This window comes from Megalobrama amblycephala, linkage group LG15, assembly GCF_018812025.1.
Source record: "Megalobrama amblycephala isolate DHTTF-2021 linkage group LG15, ASM1881202v1, whole genome shotgun sequence".
In the NCBI taxonomy this organism is placed as follows: Eukaryota; Metazoa; Chordata; class Actinopteri; order Cypriniformes; family Xenocyprididae; genus Megalobrama; species Megalobrama amblycephala.
In genome coordinates, this window is record NC_063058.1 from 28205927 (window position 1) to 28231175 (window position 25249).

Below are 25249 nucleotides of genomic sequence, written 5' to 3' on the forward strand. Positions count from 1 at the left end.
CGATTTCAACCTCAAAATGTACGCTTTAATATACCAATACTGCTATCTCAAACGCGGAAAGGCTTCTTCATGATCTCAACTAACAGATTCTGCAAAAAAACGAAAATCACCAATTTTGAAAAAAAATGCTTCTTTCTCATTTTGCTCAAGAGTTGTGCTGCCGACTTGTGTCCCTGGTTTTCGTGACGGGTCACATATGTTCTTAGCCATATAAAAACAGGTGTAATGTGCGCGGGTAAAATTTACCCCCATGGTGGTTTTAGGTATACAGCGACCCCTTGCGGTTCTAGTGTTAAAAAAGAAATGGTATCTGTTAGGATTTCCAATCAGGGTTTAGACCGTACCATAGTACTGAGACTGCTCTCATTAGAGATACAAATTATTTGCTCTTATCAACAGATCTTGGTTGTATCTCTCTGTTAGTGTTACTAGATCTTAGTGCCGCTTTTGAGACTATCGACCACAACATTCTTTTGAATAGACTCGGAAATTATGTTGCATTAGTGGAATTGCATTGGCATGGTTTAAATCATACTTATCTGACCGTTATCAATTCATAGCAGTAAATGAAGAGATGTCATATCGATCACAAATTCAGTATAAAGTACCGCAAGGCTCAGTACTAGGACCATTGCTTTTCAACCTGTACATGCTACCCTTGGGAGATGTCATTATGAAGTGTGGTGTTAGTTCCCTTTCGAAAGGGAACTTGCTCTGCATTTGATTACGCAATGGGGAACGTCACACATGACCCGATGTCTGTAAGCAAAATATACAGCAACTCCAATCCCTATTGGCCGGCGACAGCCTATGACAGGGGTCATCAACTATATTTGTCCAAGGGCCAGAATTTTTCACTGCAGACACTGTAAGGGCCAGATACTCGTAATATAAAATAAAATTTGAATTGTATCCTAATATGTTATTATTTGATATACTAATCCTAATTCCAAATTTATGTTATTTTTTACATATTACCTGTACTGCAGCAAGCCACCAGGGGCGATAGCGATATTTTAGGCTTCATATTCGTGAGGCAGTCAAGCTGTCCATCACTGTCATGCAATTGTGCGCAAATCCCAGGCAAGGAAAATTTTGACATTTGTGAAAAAATGAGCACGTGAAACAATAAAAGATTTTCAATGAGAGAACGCGTTTATCGTCATTCTTGACTGAAGGGAGGCTATGGCACAAGCTACTTTTCAGAAGGCTTTTTTTTTTCTTTAGATTTAAAAATAAAAAAACGGTTCTCATTCCCCCTTGAATAAGGCCGGCGACACACTGGCTGCGTGAGCGTCTCAGCTGCGTGGCGTGTCCGTTTTTATTTCAGCTCCCATATTTAACAGGTTGGAGTTTGCACACTGAGACACGCGTCTCGGGCGCGCTCAAGCCACGCAGAAAACGCGTGCATGCTAGAAATAGAACCGACGCGTGTTCCAGCCCTATGGTTCCAGCAACGGGAGTGTTCTCTGGCTAGAGCGCAGAACAGCGGAGTTTGTATGGACCGAAGTGCATGTCTGAGCTTGTGTTTTGTTGCTTTGACATTGTGGAAAATAGAATAATAGAAACAAAATGTATTAGCATTTTTACAGGTTATTATCAATCTAAATTAATCTCGTTTTTAATTTAACTTAATTTCGTTTTTCTTTATTTAAATTTCGTTTTTTCCTTTATTTAAATTTCGTTTTTCTTTATTTAAATTTCGTTTTTTCTTTATTTAAATTTCGTTTTTTTCTTTATTTAAATCTCGTTTTTCTTTATTTAAATCTACCCTCACTGTGCCAATTTGTTAGTCAGAAAAATATTAGACTACCTTAAAAGTATTGCTTAATTTAACAGACCTGTGTGTGCGTTTTATATCACTAGTGCAGTGTCCGTTCTCGGAGCATAAGCCCTGCCCGCGTGAGGTGCGCCGCTTCCCGCTCGCGCTGCTCTGACTGTAGTTCACTAAAAGTTTATTAATTCTGAATGTGTCGCGTCTCGCGTGTCCATCTATATTGCACCAAATGCGACACTGCACTCCCTTGTGAAGTCGATTGGATGAACGGTTCTCGAAATAATAAAAATGCAAACGGACATACAGACACAGATTCCTGCCTTTATTAGAGAGAAAAATATGTTCAGCCCCTCTCTCCGAAGCTTCGAATAGACGATGTTCATCAAAAAATGGTATTCGGACAAGCCCTAAACTTTTTCCTCTTACAAGGCTATTCCTGATTTCAGTATTATTCTGGGGGCCGGATGGAAATCTCTGGCGGGCCGGATTTGGCCCGCGGGCCGCCAGTTGACGTTGCATGGCCTATGACGTAATATGGCGAGACCCGGAAGTATAAAGGAGCGCCTGGAGAAACAGTCAGTATCTCTTCGTCTTTCGGGTCTGTTCTGTCTGATCACGACTATGTCGACTCCGGTAAAGAATTCTTTAACTCCCTTGGGTCGGCGGTCACGCTGGCGTGACCACCGCGGTTTTTTTCTAACCAGTGTGAAAGAGACTCAAAATACTCCGTCAATGTTTCACATACAATTAAGAGCTATACACTATTTTAATCTGTGGAATATCTTCTTTTATTTGTGTACACTCAGAGTAAAAACAAAATGTTGTGCTTTTTGCAAAATAAAGAAAACTAACATGATGCGTGATCTCTCGTCTCCCTCTGAATGAAGTCCATTCTGATAGTTCTCAGAAAATGAACTGTAACTTAGTGAATACTAATCACAAAAAAATGAGACTTCTGTGTAAAAAAACATTGAAATGTCAGTGTAAATCGTGTAAGTTAAATTGAAAACAAAAATTCTGTGTTTATGTAATCTGTATGAAAAGAGAACCATGTTAGAAGTCCGTGAATCAGCTCATTATCCACTAATGCGGCCACGCCCACGGAGCCAGCGCTATTCAGAGGCAAATTCTGAGGCAATGCATGCATTCATCGTTTCAATCGTGTATTTATTGTCTTGAAAGGTGTTTATCTGGATGTTAAAGCCATGGTTAGCGACCTCTAGAAGACATGCCGTTAGTTCCTGGTTCCTGTTCTTCTTTATATGAATTTGTGGACTAAAGGTGCACAGAGCGCACTCCGACTGCAAGTATGAATTGAAAACAGTATCCAGCGTTCATAGTGATGACAATAAATCCTGAATAAATATTACTCCTCTGTATAGAAAATTGACAAACATATGAGAATCCATCAATATTTCTCCAAATGTGCATGCTTTTAAGCTAAAAGCCTATGTGAAATGCCATAGAGGTAACATATTTGTTCAGACACTTTGCATCACAGAAATACATAATATTTTAAAGTATATAATAGAATACCATTATTTTAAGTTGTAATAATATTTCACAGTATTGCTGTTTTTTCTGTATGTTTGATTTACACCATGATGAGCTTTGAGACATGATCACAGAGGGTTTTTTCACAGCCTACCTGTCTGAAAGAGCTCATTATTTATGCAGGTCATTAGAGCTCTTTATGCGATTCTTTTGTCTTCTCAGGTGAGAATCACCCATTATTCATGATGATTCACGCCTCCACGCATACTGTGTTTCTTAACCAAAGAGATATATATATATTAGGGGTGTGACGAGATCTCGTGGCACAAGATCTCGCGAGACCAATATGTGACGAGATGTCTCGTCGAAAAGTAGTCTCGTGATGTTGCCATGACAGAGTGTTAGGATGATTAGGAAAGAATATGCCACCGCTTTGTTTACATTACGCCTCCACTGTCGTTTTGCTTTGTAAATATGGAGCGGGCTAGAGCCACTGTGTGGCTCTTATCCAACTGAATTAAATGTTTTTTATTTAAATACAGAGTTACGCGCAATTGTGAAAGTGAAAGTAAATGCGCATTACTGAGTACTAGTGCTGAGTGCGCATCAAACGCGATTTCAATACCCTGCATTTTGAAAGCGGCTCCCTGATGAATGCAAATCTCTCTCAATATGAAAGCTGTTTTAGGCTGGGAAGTGTAGTTGTAACCATCTCTTAGCTCTGTATCAGTGAAAAAATTGGTCTTATTTGCACTTTGAATATTGAGAGAGTGTGATTATGGTTGCACTTATTGTAAAGTGTTACCATAAAAAAAATGAATAACAGTTTTCTCTTAATCTTACTAAGCACAAACAGTAAGGTTTCATTTGTTAACATTAGTTAATGCACTGTGAACTATCATGAACTAACAATGAATGACTATTTTTATTAACTAACATAAACAAAGATGAATAAATAATGTAGCACATATATTGCTCATTGTTAGTTGATGTTGGTTAAAACATTAATGTTAATAAATGAGACCTTATTGTAAAGTGTTACCATTTTTATTTATACTGTTTTTATTTCTATGATCAGTCTGTGGAAAGGACATCAGTTAGGAGGTCAAAAGTTGTAGAAGCTCATAAATCATGTACAGTAAGGTCTGAAGAGACTGAAATCATACAGAAAAGAAGTCAGTCAGTTGAGTTAGTGGCAAAACCTTTTACAGTACTTGAGTATTGTTGTGTTTTACTGCATATGATAATTCATACTCAGAAAGTAGAACTGAAATGACATTCATTACAAGATGATTAGTTTCAACATTTCAAATACACCTGCAGAATATTTTTTTCTAGTCATGTATTTCGCCATTGAGGATTTCTTAAAAATAGTGTGTAAAAATCTTGTCTCGTCTCGTCTCGTGAACTCAATCTCGAGTCTCGTCTCATGAGATACCTGTCTCGTCACACCCCTAATATAAATATATATATGTGGGGAGGTGGGGAGGCTGGCTAGAATATATATTGTGCAGGCCACAAAATGGCCGCCTCTTAGACACCTGTTGTTTAGAGTAGCTTCTCATCTGCTGTTTTCTAGAGTAGTTCGTCACTTCAGTTATTATGTATGTTTAGGTCGGCCTTAATCGGCCGCCTGACATTGTTTGCTTGTGAGCTTCGCTTTCTTTCTCTTATCCATGAGATTTGGAGGTGAAACCCAGGTTTCACTAGACTTGTGGCCCTGTAAGAAGGCCCGTAGCTTAGCCGCCAGACTAGAGCTAGATTAGGTGTGTTATTTACATATAACCCTATGTATACTTCCCTTGTCATGTTGTATATTTCCTAGTTCTGGCCTCCTCCCGGGGGAGTTGTTAGGCCGTATGACCATTATCCCCTTGCTATGTAGGTGCAATTGTTGAGTTTAACAGCTAGGTTGTAGACTGTTTTTAGACTTCCTGATGCTGTTATCTCAGGTGGTAGGCCCTTATCTTTGCGTAGATAAGTCATGATGTGTGTGCTTGGCCCCACTTTCTAGAACTTTTATGCTATGGAAAATGTGATTTTTCCTCTGAGATACTTGTTTTCTTTAATAAAGTTTGAGTTGACGTTGCTAGTATTTAGCATCCATCCTCTATGGCTCAGTACAGATTTGAAAATCTGTATGGAGAAAATTATTTTCCTCTTTGAAAATAGCATATACATCAAAGCGTTGTGTTTGCTTTGAAGTTCTAGACTTTTGCCCTACATTATATGTGAGCTTACTTGCTGCCACAGGTTAGCACCTGTTCTCATAATAGCAGGCTTTTTCATGTAGCTGCTTTTGGAGACATTGGTGGCCTAATATTCCCCATTAGTAGGTTTATTGGTGTTACTGAGTGCATCACCTGTTGGATTGCATACTCAGGGTAGTATAGAACCACTTTTTGAGAAAAGCTGGTTTCTATTAGCTCCCTTTTTGTGATCTTGTTAACAGCTATATTGCATATAATATCTTATGGTTAATTAGCCTCCTTCTAGTTAGCAATTGTATTTCTAACAAGTGCTGTTAGATGATCATAGTTTGCTCACATAGTTTACACTGCCACAGGCTTTTGCTACGTGTCTGTTCGAGGCGGTAGGCCATTTTAGGCCTCCCTCAGACCATGTTGGCATTGTTTGGTTCCCTTTAGTCACATATGATTTAGGGTACATTGCCTGTTGGAGTGTGTAGCCTAGCTCAGATTGCACTTCCCAGAGCTATTGTTGGGTTAGAGCTGGTTCCCTGTAGCTTGGTTCCCTTTATTTCACAAGCTGAAGCCACGTGTCATTAGAATGGTAGGCCCCAACAGGCCTCCTTTCTAGTTCACATGTTGGCACAGTTTGTGTTTATTCTGCAAACAGGCTGAACGCCACTTGTTGCTGAGATTGTAGGCCCCACAAGGCCTCCTTTTTTAGCTGACATGCTGGCAGGATGCCTGGGAATCCGAAAACCCATATCGCCATTGGCCATGTCCCATCTCTGTTGAGTAGGCCTTAAGCAGGCCTCTCGTGGAGTATGGCAGCGTAATATGCATTCCTTCTCTCAGTAGTGCGTGAAAGGTTTTCCACTGAATGCATGGCCTGATGGTTGATATGGTCTTGGACTGGCTGATGCCATGTGTTTACTAGGGTAGGCCCTAATAAGGCCTCTTTTTAGTTTACCTGTTGGCACAGTTTATGGACAAACGGCCTGAATGCCACTTGTTGCTGAACTTGGAGGCCCCATAAGGCCTCCTTTTTAGCTGACATGCTGGCAGGGTGCTTGTGAATCGAATACCACCATCGGTCATGTCCCATCTCTGTTGAGTAGGCCTTAAGCAGGCCTCTCGTGGAGTATGGCAGCGTAATATGCATTCCTTCTCTCAGTAGTGCGTGAAAGGTTTTTCACTGAATGCATGGCCTGATGGTTGATATGGTCTTGGACTGGCTGATGCCATGTGTTTACTAGGGTAGGCCCTAATAAGGCCTCTTTTTAGTTTACCTGTTGGCACAGTTTATGGACAAACGGCCTGAATGCCACTTGTTGCTGAACTTGGAGGCCCCATAAGGCCTCCTTTTTAGCTGACATGCTGGCAGGGTGCTTGTGAATTCAATACCACCATCGGTCACGCCCCACCTCTGTTGAGTAGGCTTTAAGCAGGCCTCTCGTGGAGTATGTTGGCGTAATATGCATTCCTTCTCACGGTTTTATGCGTGAAAGGTTTTCCACTAAATGCTGACGAATAGGCCCTAAACAGGTCTGTTCACGATGTATGGCAGCGTTTTATGTATTCCCTCTTTGGAAAAGTCTCTGAATACATGGCCTACTAGTTGGTATGGTTATGGTAGCCACTTGCTGATGCCATGTGTTTACTAAGGTAGGCCTACTTCGGCCTCCGGTGTAGCATGTGGAGTTCAGTTATGTACTCCTCTCGCTGTGAGAGTAATAGGGTGCTTTTACCGAGTACTTTTGAGTGGCTGGCCCCTCAGAATGAATGTTGTGGTGATAACTTACTGAGGTTTGGTTTAAACTACATCTGCCTCCCTGAGTCTGATTCCTACTCTAGTTGAGCTGAATAGCCACCTAGCACCTATGGTGGATCTATTGTGCTCCTCGAAATGGCCACTAGACTTACGCCGTGTGTCTTAGAGGTTGCTAGGCCTTATGGGCCGCCTATTTGAACACACTGGTGTATGTTTGTTTATATTTCTCTTTGAGAATGATCTGTATACACTTCTGGTTGAATCTAACCTCCTATGGTTCTGTTAATTTATCAGTCTTGGTGCCTAAAACACTGCCACAAGCTGATGCCACATGTCTGTTAAGGTTATAGGCCCATCCAGGCCTTCCTTAGCCCTGTGGGGTCTGAGGATTTTTGGGGCCCTGGAGAAGTTTTGACATGCCCTGACATTTGTGCCTTTTTCAGTTGTTCATAAACATATAAATGACAAAAGTGTCATTACACTGTATTCAGCACAAACTAGGCTACAATAATATGTGAGGAACATGTATGTACATGTTTGTGTTTTTGAAGGAATAACGTTTTTGCATGGTTATTGAAAAAACAAAAAACTTAAGTCACTGAAATAAGGCCAAAAAATATATAAATATATTAAATCTGTGTTCACAAGACTTCTGGGTATTGGAGGTTGTAGACTAGAGTTTTTGCTTCAGAATTATGTAAAAATTATCCTGCCTACTCGTTCATATAAAACAATAGAGAGATTTAAATTTTCTAAGACATCTTTGGTCAATAAATACAGTATGCGTGGAGGTGTGAATCATCATGAATATTCCTGTAATTCACACCTGAGAAGAAAAAAGAATCGCATAATGAGGTGTAATGAACTGCATAATAATGAGGCCTTTCAGTCAGGTAGGAAAAAACCCTCTGTAATCATGCTGATAAGAGGATTAATGTCCACTCTTGACAAAAAAAAAACATGATTTTTGTGATCTCATGCATGCACGTATTATTGCACATGATGTGAAGAAAATTTTGTATAGGCCTATGTTAAATCACAGTACCAGTCAAAAGATTGGACACATTTTATAAAAAAGAAGTCTTAAGTCTCTAACCAAATAATGGTTTTCTATTTTAATATACTTTAAAATATAATGTATTTCTGTGATGCAAAGCATCTGAACATTCCTACCTCTATGGCATTTCATATAGGCTACTATATTTGTTATATTATATAGCCTAAATGTTAATGTGCAGTTGACAAACTATACATCATTAAAAAGATCAAAGACCCAAGCTTCACATTTTGACTCTTTGACTCTAAATCTTATATTGACTGTAATTTTTTAATATGCTTAAAAGCATGCACATTTGGAGAGATATTGATGGATTCTCATATGTTTATGTCAATTTTCTTTACAGAGGAGTAATATTTATTCAATATTTATTGTCATCACTGTGAATGCTGGATACTGTGTTTTAAATTCATACTTGCAGCCGGAGGGCGCTCTGTGCACCTTTAGTCCACAAATGCCTCCTAAAGAAGAAAAGGTCATGTGACATTCCAGGAACTAACAGGCTTCCAGAGATCGCTTTAACATCCAGATAAACACTTTTCAAGACAATAAATACACGATTGAGACGATGTATACATGTATTGCCTCAGAATTTGCGTCTGAATAGCACTGGCTCCATGGGCGTGGCCGCATTAGTGTGTCTCTTTTCATACAAATTACATAAACAGAATTTTTGTTTTCGATTTGACTTACACGATTTAAAACCTGACATATCAACGTTTCTTTAGACATAAGTGTAATTTTTTTGTGATTAGTATTCACTAAGTTACAGTTCATTTTCTGAGAACTATCAGATTGGACTTCGTTCAGAGGGAGACGAGAGATCACGCATCATGTTAGTTTTCTTTATTTTGCAAAAAGCACAACATTTTGTTTTTACGCTGAGTGTACACAAATAAAAGAAGATATTCAACAGATTAAAATGGTGTATAAGTTTTAATTGTATGTGCAACATTGATGGAGTATTTTGAGTCTCTTTCACACTGGTAAGAAAAAAACCGAGGTGATATCGCCAGCGATACCTCAGATCTCAGAGTGTTAAACTCAATGTGTAGCTCCGCGCTGAAACCGATCATATGCGCGCTCCGCATGTATAGCATAACAGTCGTATTTTTCATGTGTTCGTATTCAAACTCCAGAGAGTTGGTTCCAGATGCCTTTAGCGGCCTTGGTTGACCTTCTGCGGAAGGCCTTCTTGAGGCTCAGCTTGGGCTGTTGGCCATCGGGAATGCTGTCACTGACAGCCTGGTGTGACCCGAGGGTGAGTTGCTAAGCGTTTCCTTCTAAACTGCTCATCGTTTGTCAGCCATATTATTTGGCATGCACTCTCCTCAAGCATGGCGGCATGGGTATATTGTTCCCCATTGCGTAATCGAACGCAGAGTGAGTTCTTAATTTGTGTTCTGAAGATTAACGAAGGTCTCTGGAATGGCATGAGGGTGAGTAATAAATGACAGAATTTTCATTTTTGGGTGAACTAACCCTTTAAGAACATATAAGAGATAATTTACAGTAAGAAGGTCGTAGTGTACATTATCAGTGTAACAGTGAAAACGTCTCAGGTTACGTATGTAACCATAGTTCCCTGAGAACCAGGGAACGAGACTCTGCGTTTCCTTCCCATGCTTCGGGTTGCCTGCCTGCAGAACAGTCCCTCAAGATGATAGATACTGACTGTTTCTCCAGGCGCTCCTTTATACTTCCGGGTCGCGGCATATTACGTCATAGGCTGTCGCCGGCCAATAGGGATTGGAGTTGTTGGATAGTTTGCTTTCAGACACTGGGTCACGTGTGACGTTCCCCATTGCGTAATGAAACGCAGAGTCTCGTTCCCTAGTTCTCAGGGAACTATGGTTACATACGTAACCTGAGACGTTTTCACTGTTACACTGATAATGTACACTACGACCTTCTTACTGTAAATTATCTCTTATATGTTCTTAAAGGGTTAGTTCACCCAAAAATGAAAATTCTGTCATTTATTACTCACCCTCATGCCGTTCCAGAGACCTTCGTTAATCTTCAGAACACAAATTAAGATATTTTAATTGAAATCAGTTGGCTCCGTGAGGCCTCCATAGGAAGCAATGACACTTCCTCTCTCAAGATCCATAAAGGTACTAAAAACATATTTAAATCGGTTCATGTGAGTACAGTGGTTCAATATTAATATTATAAAGCAACGAGAATATTTTGGAGCGCCAAAAAAACAAAATAACGATTTGTTTAGTGATGGCCGATTTCAAAACACTGATTCATGAAGCATCGGAGCACATTGAATCAGTCTATCGAATCTGCTGTTCGGAGCGCCAAAGTCAGAACAGTCCCTCAAGACAATAGATACTGACTGTTTCTCCAGGCGCTCCTTTATACTTCCGGGTCGCGGCAAATTACGTCATAGGCTGTCGCCGGCCAATAGGGATTGGAGTTGTTGGATAGTTTGCTTTCAGACACTGGGTCACGTGTGACGTTCCCCATTGCGTAATCAAACGCAGAGTCTCGTTCCCTAGTTCTCAGGGAACTATGGTTACATACATAACCTGAGACATTTTCACTGTTACACTGATAATGCATTATCAAAAATGGCATAATTATCAATAATTATCAAAAATGGCAGTATTATAAAGTCCTTTCACATCACCATTTTGAATGTTCTTCACATAATAGGCCTGTAAGTGGCACCTGGGCTTCACTGAACCAACTATGATAGTTGGATCAAAATAAATAAAAATAAACAGGAATGTGCACATTGTCATGTTAATTGTAATAAAAAGAATTTTGTTTTATTGACCACAGTATTATCATTGATATTTGTATGAGAGAGGCCTCAAGCACTAACATGGATGGATTAAATTGCAGAGGACAAATTTGAAGTATGGTTATCATAAAGGCCTTCACATTTGACTCATTATAAAGTGTTCAGATCACCATGTTAACTGTTTGGAGAACAGTGACTTGAGTTTAGACAAGTATATCAAATCGATTGAGAAAATCTGTATTATGGTAGCATTTTGTTAATTATTTTAAGGGAAACCATTTACCTCAAAATCTCCAGCTTACAGTTCCTTTTCAGTCCATCAGAAAGAAGCTTCACTCCAGAATCCTGTAGATCATTGTTACTCAGGTCCAGCTCTGTCAGGACAGAGTTTGAGGATTGCAGGACTGATGAAAAACTCTCACAAGACTGAACAGTGAGATTACAGTGAGTAAGGCTGAAAGAGAGCAGAACACACACATCAACAGTCAGATCATCTACAAACACTACGACCTTCTTACTGTAAATTATCTCTTATATGTTCTTAAAGGGTTAGTTCACCCAAAAATGAAAATTCTGTCATTTATTACTCACCCTCATGCCGTTCCAGAGACCTTCATTAATCTTCAGAACACAAATTAAGATATTTTAATTGAAATCAGTTGGCTCTGTGAGGCCTCCATAGGAAGCAATGACACTTCCTCTCTCAAGATCCATAAAGGTACTAAAAACATATTTAAATCGGTTCATGTGAGTACAGTGGTTCAATATTAACCCTCAGGGGTCTGAGGTTTTTTGGGGCCCTGGAGAAGGTTTGACATGCCCTGACATTTGTGCTTTTTTCAGTTGTTCATAAACATATTAATGGAAAAAGTGTCATTACTCTGTATTCAGCACAAACTAGGCTACAATAATATGTGAGGAACATGTATGTACATGTTTGTATTTTTGAAGGAATAATGTTTATGCATGGTTATTGAAAAAACAAAAAACTTAAGTCACTGAAATAAAGCCAAAAAATATATATTAAATTTGTGTTCACAAGACTTCTGGTTATTGGAGATTGTAGACTAGAGTTTTTGCTTCAAAATGAGGTAAAAATTATGCTGCCTGCTTGTTCATATAAAACAATAGAGAGATTTAAATTTTCTAAAACATCTTTGGTCAAGAAACACAGTATGCGTGGAGGCGTGAATCATCATGAATAATGGGTGATTCTCACCTGAGACGACAAAAGAATCGCATAAAGAGCTCTAATGTCCTGCATAAATAATGAGCTCTTTCAGTCAGGTAGGCTGTGAAAAAATCATGTCTCAGCTCATCATGGTGTAAATCAAACATACAGAAAAAACTGCAATACTGTGAAATATTATTACAATTTAAAATAATGGTATTCTATTATATTCTTTAAAATGTAATGCAAAGTGTCTGAACAGTTATGTTACCTCTATGGCATTTTATATAGGCTTTTAGCTTAAAAGCATGCGCATTTGGAGAAATATTGATGTATTCTCATATGTTTGTCAATTTTCTATACAGAGGAGTAATATTTATTCAATATTTATTGTCATCACTATGAGTGCTGGATACTGTGTTTTCAATTCATACTTGCAGCCGGAGGGCGCTCTGTGCACCTTTAGTCCACAAATCCATATAAAGAAGAAGAAGAACCAGGAACTAACTGCATGTCTTCTAGAGCTCGCTAACCATGGCTTTATCATCCAGATAAACACTTTTCAAGACAATAAATACACGATTGAGATGATGAATGCATGCATTTCCTCTGAATTTGCATCTGAATAGCGCTGGCTCCGTGGGCGTGGCCGCATTAGCGGGTAATGAGCTGAATCACTGACTTCTGACATGGCTCTCTTTTCATACAGATTACATAAACACAGAATTTTTGTTTTCGATTTGACTTACACGATTTAAAACCTGACATTTCAACGTTTTTTTAGACAGAAGTCTCATTTTTTTGTGATTAGTATTCACTAAGTTACAGTTCATTTTCTGAGAACTATCAGATTGGACTTCATTCAGAGGGAGACGAGAGATCACGCATCATGTTAGTTTTCTTTATTTTACAAAAAGCACAACATTTTGTTGTTACTCTGAGTGTACACAAATAAAAGAAGATATTCCACAGATTAAAATGGTGTATAGCTCTTAATGGTATGTGCAACATTGACAGAGTATTTTGAGTCTCTTTCACACTGGTTAGAAAAAAAACGCGGTGGTCACGCCGGCATGATTGCCAACCCCAGAGTGTTAATATTATAAAGCAACGAGAATATTTTTGGAGCACCAAAAAAAACAAAACAACGATTTATTTAGTGATGGCCGATTTCAAAACACTGCTTCATGAAGCATCGGAGCACATTGAATCAGTGTGTCAAATCACGTGACTTTGGTGCTCCGAACAGCAGATTTGATACACTGATTCACTGTGCTCCGATGCTTCCTGAAGCATTGTTTTGAAATCGGCCATCACTAAATAAGTCGTTATTTTGTTATTTTTGGCACTCCAAAAATATTCTCGTAGCTTTATAATATTAATATTGAACCACTGTATTCACATGAACCGATTTAAATATGTTTTTAGTACCTTTATGGATCTTGAGAGAGGAAGTGTCATTGCTTCCTATGGAGGCCTCACTGAGCCATCGGATTTCAACTAAAATATCTTAATTTGTGTTCCGAAGATGAATGAAGGTCTTACAGGTGTGGAACAGCATGAGGGTGAGTAATAAATGACAGAATTTTCATTTTTGGGTGAACTAACCCTTTAAATACCTCAGTATCTGCAGCTGACAGTTTGGACTCTTTAGTCCATCAGAAAGAAGCTTCACTCCAGAATTCTGCAGGTCATTGTTACTCAGGTCCAGTTCTCGCAGGACAGAGTTTGAGGATTCTAGGGCTAAAGACAAACTTTCACAGGACTGACCAGTCAGATTACACCCAAATAGCCTGTGTAGAGAACGAAACAAACAGTGGTATCACTGTGATTATCAGGAAGGGTTTATAATCTGAACTACATGTTTGTGCTAAATTCAGTGTAATGAGATGTTAGCCATTAAAATGTAAGGGTTGAGGGTTAAGTTTATAACTCATCTGTGCATTTGTGCTCATCACTGCAGCAAACTGTACATGAATGCAACTGATACAGTTCAGCTCAATTAAATCTCAATGATCCGGTCACAGCGGTTCTCAAGTTATCAACACACTGAAACTGTCCTACTAAAATAAGGCAATAACTGGAAGTAATATGATCCTCGGGGCATGATGTGCAGAGGATTTGACTGATGAAAAGAATGTAAAGCTGCTGTAATAATCAAATGCACAAAGAATGGGAACATGTTTTAAATTGTTATTATGACATGAAACAGTTAAAAAAAAAGTAACTTAAGTCACTTAAGACATAACCGACAATGTTTATATGAATATTATAAATATAACACTAAAGAGAACTGAATTTCAGATTGCATGCTGCTTGAGACAGGAGTTTTTTTGTGAAAACTGAAATCAGGTTTTCTTCCTTGGGTGCTTGGAGAAAACACCACTGATACATTCATACAACAATATAGACAGGAGAAAATATGTGCTAGTCATAGCTATGAAAACAGATATTTGTCCATATTTTTTTGAATATAGAAAATGAGTGAATGTGAATGTCAAACCTCAGTATATTCAGTTGACAGTGTGAACTCTTCAGTCCATCAGAAAGCAGCATAACTCCTGAATCCTTCAGGTGATTACAGCTCAGGTCCCACTCTGTCAGATGGGAGTTTGATGATTGTAGAACTGAAGATATAGTTTCACAGCAAGTTTCATCAAGACCACAGCCATCAAATCTGACAAAACAGAACGTTTATCCAGATTATTTTCTGATGTTCAATGTTTTCCAATAACACATTGTACCCTTCTTAATCAGGACATACAGATATTTCATTATTCAGTATTTTTACATTTAGTTGTTTAGTGATAGATCAAAACCTTTAATTAAACAGCCATCAGTGAAATTACTCACAGGGCTTTTCTGCAACATCTCACAGCTGGAACAAATCTCTTGTAGTTTGAAGATGACGTGAACCTCTTTGGGTTGAACTCATCCAGCACCTTCTCTGACATCAGCAGTATGTAGGTCAGCACTGTGCACATTGAAGATGAGAGTTCTCTTCCTGGATGTTCACCTGAACTGAGGTATCTTTGGATTTCCTCATATAATGAATTATCCTTGAGCTCAAGTAAGCAGTAGAATAGGTTGACTGAAGCTTCATCTGAGGTGTACCAGGATAGTTTTCGTTTAATGTATTTAGTTGTTTGTGTGATGCTCTCTGTGGTGACGTCAGTGTGTGTGATCAGGCCTTTGAGCAGGTTCTGACTGGATTCCAGTGAAATTCCCAGCAGAAACCGCAGGAACAGGTACAGATGTCCTCTCTCACTCTTCATGGCTTTATCAACAGCCTTCTCTAGTAGCTCCTGCAATGTGATGTTTTCTTCTGGTTCATCAAAGAAAAACTGAAGCTCCTGCATGTTCTTGTTCAGGTAACAGAGGAACACATGCACTGCAGCGAGAAACTCTTGAACACTCAGATGCACAAAGCAGAAGACTTTTGTTGCATGAAGCCCATGTTCCTTCTTGAAGATCTCGGCGATCATTCCTGTGAACTCAGTGTCTTTACTCACATCAATACCACATGCTTCCAGATCTTTCTCATAGAACACAATGTTGTCCTTCTTCAGCTGTTCAAACGCTAGCTTGGCTAACTTCAAAATAATTTCTCCGTTCGAATCTAAGAGTTTTGTACGTTGTCTTTCTTCTTGCTTATCGTACTTCTGGCTCTTCAGGTTCATCTGTATCAGCAGGAAGTGAATATACATTTCAGTGAGTGTTGTGCTGATGTTCTCTGTATTGTTGCCGGTGAGAATATCCTGAAGTACTGTGGCCATGATCCAGCAGAACACAGGAATGTGGCACATGATGTAGAGACTACGAGACGTCTTAATGTGTGAGATGATTCTGGAGGCCTGAGTCTCATCTGTGATTCTCTTTCTGAAGTACTCTTCCTTCTGTTGGTCAGTGAATCCTTGCACCTCTGTGTACAAACCCACATACTGAGGAGGGATCTGATTGGCTGCTGCTGGTCGTGAGGTCACCCAGACGAGAGCTGATGGAAGCAGAATCCCTTTGACCAGACTTGTGAACAGCACGTCTACAGATGATATTTTCTCAGCAGAGGTCAATGATCTACTGTTAAAATTCAAAGGCAGGCGACTCTCATCAAGTCCATCAAATATAAATGCTATCTTGCATTCCTTATATAATTTTGATTTCTCCAGGTCCTTCAGTTCAGGATAAAATTCCAGCAGAAGCTCATGGAGACTGTAATCTTCATTTGTCATCAAGTTAATGTCTCGGAATGGAAGCAGGAATACACAGTCAACAAAATCATTGGCTTTTCCTTCTGCCCAGTCCAGGATGAACTTGTGCACAGAGACAGTTTTTCCAACGCCAGCGACTCCCTTGGTCAGCACAATCTTTTTCTCATTTTTACCTCTTAGTAATGTAAATATATCATTGCATTTGATTGGTTTGTCTTGTGTTTTTTTGTTCTTGAAAGCATCATCAATCTTCAGAATCTCATGTTCCTGATTGACATCTTTCATATCTCCCTCTGTGATGAACAGTTCTGTGTAAACATCCTTAAGAAGTGCTTCATTTTCTTTCATGCCTTCAAAAATACGCTCTGCTTTCTCCTTCATGTCTGTTTTGTGAGTTCCTAAGAATTTTTTCAGAATCAAGTCCTCTGTTTGGTGTAAATAAATAAAATATGAGGGAAAGCAAAAACATATTTTATTAAAAAAAGACAAATGTCAAAGCTTTCACATCAGCATGATCTGATCAGAATTCATTCAACATATTGTACTTAAATTACTGTTGAAATTATTACAGCTCAGAGGCCTCAGATCTTCCATTTAATTCACTATATTTTGATAAATATATATTACATGCATGGAAGGGAATACCCTTAAGCATTCAAAACAGAACTGTCATCCTGGCATATATACTTTTTTTAAATTTGTAAACTCAGTACAGAGGATAGGGATCGAGGAACATCTGGCAGTGAATGCTCTAGTTCTTGTATGTAAGGTATACTGTCATGGTCATTGCCAGTCACATCCGGTGGTTGACTGAAGTATTTGGCTGTTGAAAAGGTTAGTGGTGCTGTCTGGTTAGTTCTGGTGATACAGTACATCACCTCTCACAGTTAACCTTCGTTACAATATTAATAATGATCCCAACCTGACCTTTACAACCACTGCATGGCAGCATTTAGATTTAAAAAGTCATAAATATTCCTACACTTACTTTTATTTATCAAGAGAATAAGTTTTGTGTGTACACAGACATTTAGGATAAAACACAGATTTTCTATACATTGGGCCCATGAGCTAGTGTCCAAATTCAAAATACATCTGACATGTTTAAATCACTTCTGAAACACTTTAAAAAGACTAGTTCACACTGTACAGACTGATGCTGATCACATTCCTGCTCCTGACAAACAGTGAATGAACATGTTCTGTAGGTAAAAACAAACACTGACTAACACTAACAGATGCCAACAGGGAAAAGACTTATCTGACAATATCTGTCTATTAGTGTTGGTCGACATTCAGTGGTGCAGTGTGAACTAGCCTTAAAGGATTAGTCCACTTTTAAATAAACCTTTCCTGATAATTTACTCATCCCCATGTCATCCAAGATGTTCATGTCTTTCTTTCTTCAGTCAAAATGAAATGAAGGTTTTTGATGAAAACATTCCAGGATTTTTCTCCTTATAGTGGACTGCAATGGCCTCCAGACGGTTGAAGGTCAAAATTACTAGTAATAAGTATTTTACTATTACTACTTATTAAGAGAATATGACTGTTAAGATGGTACCTTGCTCTTCTCTGTGTTTCTCTGCTGTTTCTGTAGGAGGGAAATAAAAACAAATATTTTTCTACAGATACACAAAAGCAAATCCTGTAGCTAAAGTATGTCTGCCTGTGAACAATGTGACCTTAAAATCAACTGTGAGATTTAGAGGCCTCCTACAGCCCTTTTATTCTCTTCCTGAATGTAATATAAGTCATTATTCACTTTTTATGTTCAGTCACCATAGAGAATATGCATGAGTGAAGAAAATGTCACATAGCCTCTTTTGTATTGTTCCATAACTGCCTTATAAGAAGTTGTTTTTCAATTGATATGTTTCTTTTCCTCTTATTTCTAGCCACCTTGTTCCTGTTGTTCTATGTTCAAGGTTGTGTTTCATATTTGAAATTTTGTACTGTGAAATGATTACTTTTATGGTTTTATTTTTGTGCGCCCTCTGAAGGACATCCAGGATGGGACTGTCACTTTTTTCTATGGAAAGTATAAATTGTGTAAACTGCTCAATAAAGATTGAAGATCTGTGACATGACTATGTTCACATGATTTCTTCCCACAGCTGCTGACCATTGATAACTGAGAGGGACTGAATCTTGACCGAAGAGGAAGTGAAATCTAATTCTTACATTCTTACATACTTTATAGGAAAAAGGTTCACAATCACTGAGCATTATTTAACTTATCAAGCTATTAACTGACTGCTAATAAGCAGTGTATCTTAATATGCACAGTTATAGTGATAGTACCGTTTCCTGCAGTGTTGATGTTGATGTTCACCGGGCCTGTGATGGTGTTTCCAGTGAGTACAGGAGCATTTACAGTTGCTCCCGTCTGAGCATTCAGACCAACACTGACTCCAGTGTGAACGCTGCTGCTCATCTGGACTGGAATAGAGACAGAGATTAATGGAATTTCCTAAATGACAACTTTAACATTACTGATATTCTTTTCTTCATTACCTTCCTTGTGTTTCAGCTTGTCTTCTTCCATCTCTTCTAGTGTGTCACAATGCTGATCAACAGATGCAATCTTCCTTCACTGACTCACTGCTGTTGGACATGAAGAAAAAGGTTTCAAATAGCTCCACTGTCACCAGACACTTTCCAAAAATAAATAAGGCACTAAATTCTATGAACTATATTAAAAGAGGAACTATATTGAATAATATTGGATCTCATCTACTCTCATACTTTCCTTTCGTCACTCTCATCAAACATAACACACTCTCACCTGAGATTCTTGAGCAATGCCAAGTGTGTAATTTTCAAAACCAGTTAAAACACAATAAACACCATTAATACACACCCAGATTACAGGCCTCTGATTAGCCAGCTGTACATACACACGTCTGGAATGTTTAATGGTAAATATGTTGAAGATCAGCAGACAGGCTGTTAGTTCATAAAGTGATCAGCTGTTTCTTCACTGAACTCAGAGTATTGAAGCCTTGACCATTGACATCCATTCAAAAAAGCCAACTCATTCTCAATCCAAAGGTGTGGGATAATAATAATGAAAATCATGCCCCAAAATATCATGCCATGATGACTGTAGCAGCCATACTTATCACCTTATTAAATTTTTTATAAATGTGTTCATTTAAATACCTGTTTGTTGCAATATTGTTAATGGTGTTTATTTCTCTGACTGTGTGCCCTCTATCGGTGAGAGGGGAAAGATGTTTAAAAGGATATGCTACCGCTGATAGGAGGGGGGCGCTGGTGCAAAAGCATACACTCTTTTGACCATGCACATGGAGCCAGGTTTGCAAGCGGCCTTCAAGTTATTTGTTTGTTTTATGTTGTGATTCATCTTTATTTTTATTTATTAAACATATTAGTTATTGTCTGAAACATTGATGTTACTTTGCAAACTTCAAGATCATTGCATCAACATCTCCCACAGTGGACAAAAAACAAGAGGAAAGATTGGGAACATTGAAAGCCACTACAATGACAATTATAACCCAGCATATCATTTCATGATGATAAAATTTCTGTGCCCTTCTGGTCCGAATGTGTTTGCAAGCATGTGTTCTCCTACACTCTAAAAAATGGTGCTATATAGTACTAAAAGTAGCTCTTTGGCTCGTAATCATAGAGGAACAACTTTAAGTGCTGTATAGCACCAAATCTTGGTGCTTCAGTGGTTCTTCAGCGGTTCTTCACTGGTTGTTTGGGATGACTGAGGTGCTATAGCACTGTTACCATATACAGAACCTGTTAAGGCCCTGTATGGGTCTTCAGTGTGTTTTTGGGGTGGTTAAGGTGCTATATAGCACCACTGCCATACAACAAACCTGTTATGCCCTTTTAAAGGTTCTTTATGAGCCAAAGAACCAGTGTTTGTGCTGTTTAACACCATTTTTGTTAAAGAAATAAAATGTGATATGGCACCTCTAATGGGTTCTGCATAGCACTATTTGACAAAGGTGCTGTAGATCACCTTTAAAGATATGGTGCTACATAGCACCAAAAGTGGTTCCCCAATGACTTTGAGCCAAGAACCACTTTTAGTGCTATATAGCACTTTTTTAGGGCTCCAGTGGAGTGTTAACCGGTCACACACCGGATGGGTGACGTCATTCTGTACTCACGTTCTCAAGTTCAAGGCAGCAGTCCAAAACAGTGAATCTAATCACAGGCAAATGTTCATTTTATGAATGAAGAAAGTGGCATCGATGGGTTTGAATTAAGGTATTTGAAGAAAAAAACAGTGCGAACGGTAAGGGCGATCTATATTATTACTTCTCTATATGAAGCATAGGCTTTATTCAGTCTTCGAGCCTGTGGTGAAGTCAGTACATACATATAGTTGTCCCAAATCATTGTATTTTAATGCCAAACTATGTGAGTTAGATTTGACAGCTGTGCTGATGGTTCATTTAGACTCAGCATGAAGCTCTCCTGTGTTTGAGATCATCTCTAGGAGTCTGTGAAAGTTCGTGCAGCTGAAGTCTGAGCCAAAAAGAGGCATTTTCTTTCTCGTGTGTCTGTGTGAAATCCAAGATAATTATACTGCACTGACTGCAGCTGTACACTAGTACACTTTACTCACATGTACTGTACTGTACTGGAGTACTGATGCACTGCATTTCAACAGCATTTAACTGTCTTACAGTTTACAGTGTGAAGAACAGCAGCTCAACATAGTGAAACATGGTGAAATGGAAAGGATGAGTAGAAATGATCCATGAATATGTTCTTACTGCTTCTGATATTTCTATTTACTTGGGAGGGAGATAAATGATTCGCTGGGATAGTTAATAACTGCTAATTTTGTAACAACTGCAGAAATATGTTCGGTTTGTGCTGAAAGTCTGTTTACAGCTGGAGGGGTTTCCAGAAAGAAGCTTTATGTCTCTGAATCATGTTTCAGGGTTACTTTACTTCAGATAAACGTCTCTGAGATTCAGAGCTTTTCAGCACACATACACAGAAGCACAGATTATGTGTGAATTCATTATAATCATTATTATGATGATATAAAGCTATTCAGCCTTTCCAATCTCACACTTCATGGATCTAAAACTGAACAACAGTGTTGCAGTCGAGGCCAGCTCATTCCAGTCCGAGTCAAGATTAGTTAGATTTATATGTGATCAGATATGGTACTGCATGCCTGCATGCATAATATATTGCAGATATATTTACTCATGCAGTATAAACACATACATATATATATATATAAATATGATTGTGTGCCTCTCCTCTCTTCCTCCAGACTCTGGGACCCTGATTTCCAAAGGAAATGCAAAATTTACTTTCATCAGAGAACGTAACACTCAGCAGCAGTCCAGTCCTTTTTGTCTTTAGCCCAGGCGAGACACTTCTGACACTGTCTGTTGTTCAAGAGTGGCTTGACACAAGGAATGCGACAGCTGAAACCCATGTCTTGCATACGTCTGTGCGTAGTAGCTCTTGAAGCACTGACTCCAGCTGCAGTCCACTCTTTGTGAATCTCCCCCACATTTTTGAATGGGTTTTGTTTCACAATGCTCTCCAGGGTGCGGTTATCCCTATTGCTTGTACACTTTTTTCTACCACATCTTTTCCTTCCCTTCACGTCTCTATTAATGTGCTTGGACACAGAGCTCTGTGAACAGCCAGCCTCTTTTGCAATGACCTTTTGTGTCTTGCCCTCCTTGTGCAAGGTGTCAATGGTCGTCTTTTGGACAACTGTCAAGTCAGCAGTCTTCCCCATGATTGTGTAGCCTACAGAACTAGACTGAGAGACCATTTAAAGGCTTTTGCAGGTGTTTTGAGTTAATTAGCTGATTAGAGTGTGGCACCAGGTGTCTTCAATATTGAACCTTTTCACAATATTCTAATTTTCTGAGATACTGAATTTGGGATTTTCCTTAGTTGTCAGTTATAATCATCAAAATGAAAAGAAATAAACATTTGAAATATATCAGTCTGTGTGTAATTAATGACTATAATATACAAGTTTTACTTTTTGAATGGAATTAGTGAAATAAATCAACTTTTTGATGATATTCTAATTATATGACCAGCACCTGTATGTATATTATTCTTATATTTTATAATTATACAATTTACAATTATACATTTTTTATGTTTCATATTTTCAAGTTAGCACACCTGCATGTACTAAAGTTTCTACCACAGAGAATATCACTGTGCTATAGCATGCATAGCTGCTACTACTATTTAAATAAAGTTATAGTGTTAATGGTGTTCAGCCAATTATAAACCTCACCACAGGCTCTACTCTTCAGCACAATGATAACCCTGAAAACTCACACACACCAGAAAACCTTTTAAATTCCAAAATTATACAACTTTAAACACTAACAGATCTCCCCTTATATTAATATTGAGCAAAACACATGACATAGCACTTAATTTTAATATTTTCTCTCATTGAGCAGTCAGAAGCAAAGCATGCTGGGAACTAGAAGTCTGTTGTGACCACTGATTGTAACTCATTCTGTGAATGTGTGTATATATGTGTGTGTACAATACATTCACATTTACTTGGGAACATGTATGTGCAATATATGTACATAATAAAGGATAAAACTTTATGAATATAATGCTATCTTTGTCTTCATTTATAAGTATTTTATATGTATCAATATATAGCCATACATGTTCAATTCATGTATTGCAGACCCTAACCCATTGAAAAATATAAGAACTAGTTTCCCATATATGTAAATGTATTATGTAATATATCACATTATATTTTGCAGTATATTCCCATATATTTTTGTTCCATAAGGGAAGTCCAAGTCCACATAAGGTTGAGTCTCAGACAAGGCCTAAAGAAATCTTCAAGAATATGTAAAATGATTGGTGGAAACAATAAAATTGGCACCATACTCAAACAGTACATCAAATATGGCATGTACATTGTATTTTATTTACTTAGTGATATTGGTTTAAAAATATGAATCTATGAAAAAAATATTAATATAAAATATGATGATTGCCAACCAAATAATAATTTATCTTCAAGATATAAATCAATAATACAATAAAAAATAATAGAGAGAAATAGGCTGTATTGGCAGTATGGTACTGCCTATTGTCTACTGTTAAAGGGGTCATATAATGCCATTTTTGTACAAGTTAATATGATTCTTTAGGGTCTAAATGAAAAGTTTGTTATATACTTTAATTAAAAATTCTCATTAGTATTGTAAGAAAACACTCATTTTACCTGGTCAAAACCAGCTCTGTTTTCAGCAAGCCATTTCAGAGCATGTGTCTTTTATAATAATAATAATGAACATCTGCAAACAGTATCAGAATCTGCCAATTTGCTTGTAAAAATAAATAAATAAATAAATAAATAAATCAGAATCTACATTGGCCATGAAAAAATACTAAATACAATCTGGGTTGTCTTTTTCTATCAAGTAGATCTTGTCTTTCGAAAAGGTCGAGGTCAGGGATCTTGGGCTTAAAAAGGTTGGTGACCACTGCCGTAGGGCATAACAAGATATTTCAGATTATAGGCACTGCGGAGATCTAACTTGGTGAAGTACTTGGCGGAGCGTAACTGTTCCAGTGCTGCTGGGACTAGAAGTAAGGGGTATCTGAACTTTACAGTTATATTGTTTAGACCTCAGTAATCGATGCAGGGATGGAGCCCGCCATCCTTTTTACTCACAAAGAAGAATCCAGCGGAGGCAGGAGAGGTAGAGGGACGAATGAAGCCCTTGGCTAGTTCCTCTTCAATATACTTCTTCATGGCTTCCGTTTCAGGTTGTGATAGGGGAAATATACGACCCTTGGGTGGTGTGGCTCCTGGAATGAGATCTATGGCACAGTCATAGGTTCAGTGTGGGGGTAATTGGGAGGCACGCACCTTGCTGAATGCTACTGCCAGGTCCTGGTACTCGCTGGGTAAGTTGGGAACTGGTGCGGAATCGGTGAGGACGTCGGGATCAGCAGCCTGGATTGTCCTGACAGATAGGGGAGATGCGTGAGATAAACATTTAGTTTGACAGCATTCATTCCAGTGCGTGATCTGGCCCTCTTTCCAGCAGATTTGGGGGTTATGAGTGCGCAACCAGGGCAGACCTAGGATGACGGAAGAAGTGTAAGTGGGTAGGATATGGATCTGAATCGTCTCAGTATGGAACAGACCGGTTATCATGGTAAGTTATTATTAACTCATCCGGACCCCAGCGGCCGGCCATCTATTTCTTCCACTGAGAGAGAAGAAGAGCACTCAATAAATGGTATATGATTTTCTTGAGCAAAGCTCTGGGACATGAAGTTCCCTGCTGCCGAGTCCAGTAAAGCAGAGATGGTCAAGCGATGGGTATCAAGCAGCAGTGTAATGGGTACACATACACACGTCAGAGTTGTAAGAGGAGTTAATGCCACTCACCAACCGTGGATTCTCAGGACGGGATCGTACTGGGCAGTTGTTTCTCACATGTCCGGGGCTACCACAGTACAAGCATAGGCGGTGAGTGAACCTGCGACTTCTTTCCTCTTCAGATAGGTGGTAGGAGTTGATTTGCATGGGTTCTGAGGATTCTGGTTCCATAGGAGGAGAAGGACGAACGCTGCGTCCTTGACTGGCTTTGCGGGAGCGTAGGAGATTGTCAATGCGAATGGTGAGTTCAATAAATTGATCCAGACTTTTGCCTTCATCACGGCAGGCCAGCTCTGCTTGTAATTCATGAGATAATCCTCTTTGGAAACATACTTTAAGTGTATCACTCACTCACTTCGTTTGTGCTGCGGAAGGAGAGATACATGTGCGGAAGGCAAGAGCATATTC

The 25249-nt window shown here is 38.7% G+C and overlaps 1 protein-coding gene across 1 annotated transcript in view; it reads right to left on the reverse strand.

The window, feature by feature from the left end:
- Positions 1 to 25249, reverse strand: part of LOC125247039 (NACHT, LRR and PYD domains-containing protein 3-like) — a 93853-nt gene that overhangs the window by 63969 nt on the left and 4635 nt on the right. The window contains exons 2-8 of the mRNA XM_048158202.1: positions 18943 to 19032; positions 18730 to 18867; positions 17990 to 18019; positions 15071 to 16850; positions 14721 to 14894; positions 13837 to 14010; positions 11330 to 11500 (exon numbers count right to left, since the gene is read on the reverse strand). Coding sequence (XP_048014159.1) covers positions 11330 to 11500; positions 13837 to 14010; positions 14721 to 14894; positions 15071 to 16850; positions 17990 to 18019; positions 18730 to 18867; positions 18943 to 18973 — 2498 coding nt within the window. The 5' untranslated portion in view covers positions 18974 to 19032. The remainder of the gene's footprint in view (positions 1 to 11329; positions 11501 to 13836; positions 14011 to 14720; positions 14895 to 15070; positions 16851 to 17989; positions 18020 to 18729; positions 18868 to 18942; positions 19033 to 25249) is intronic.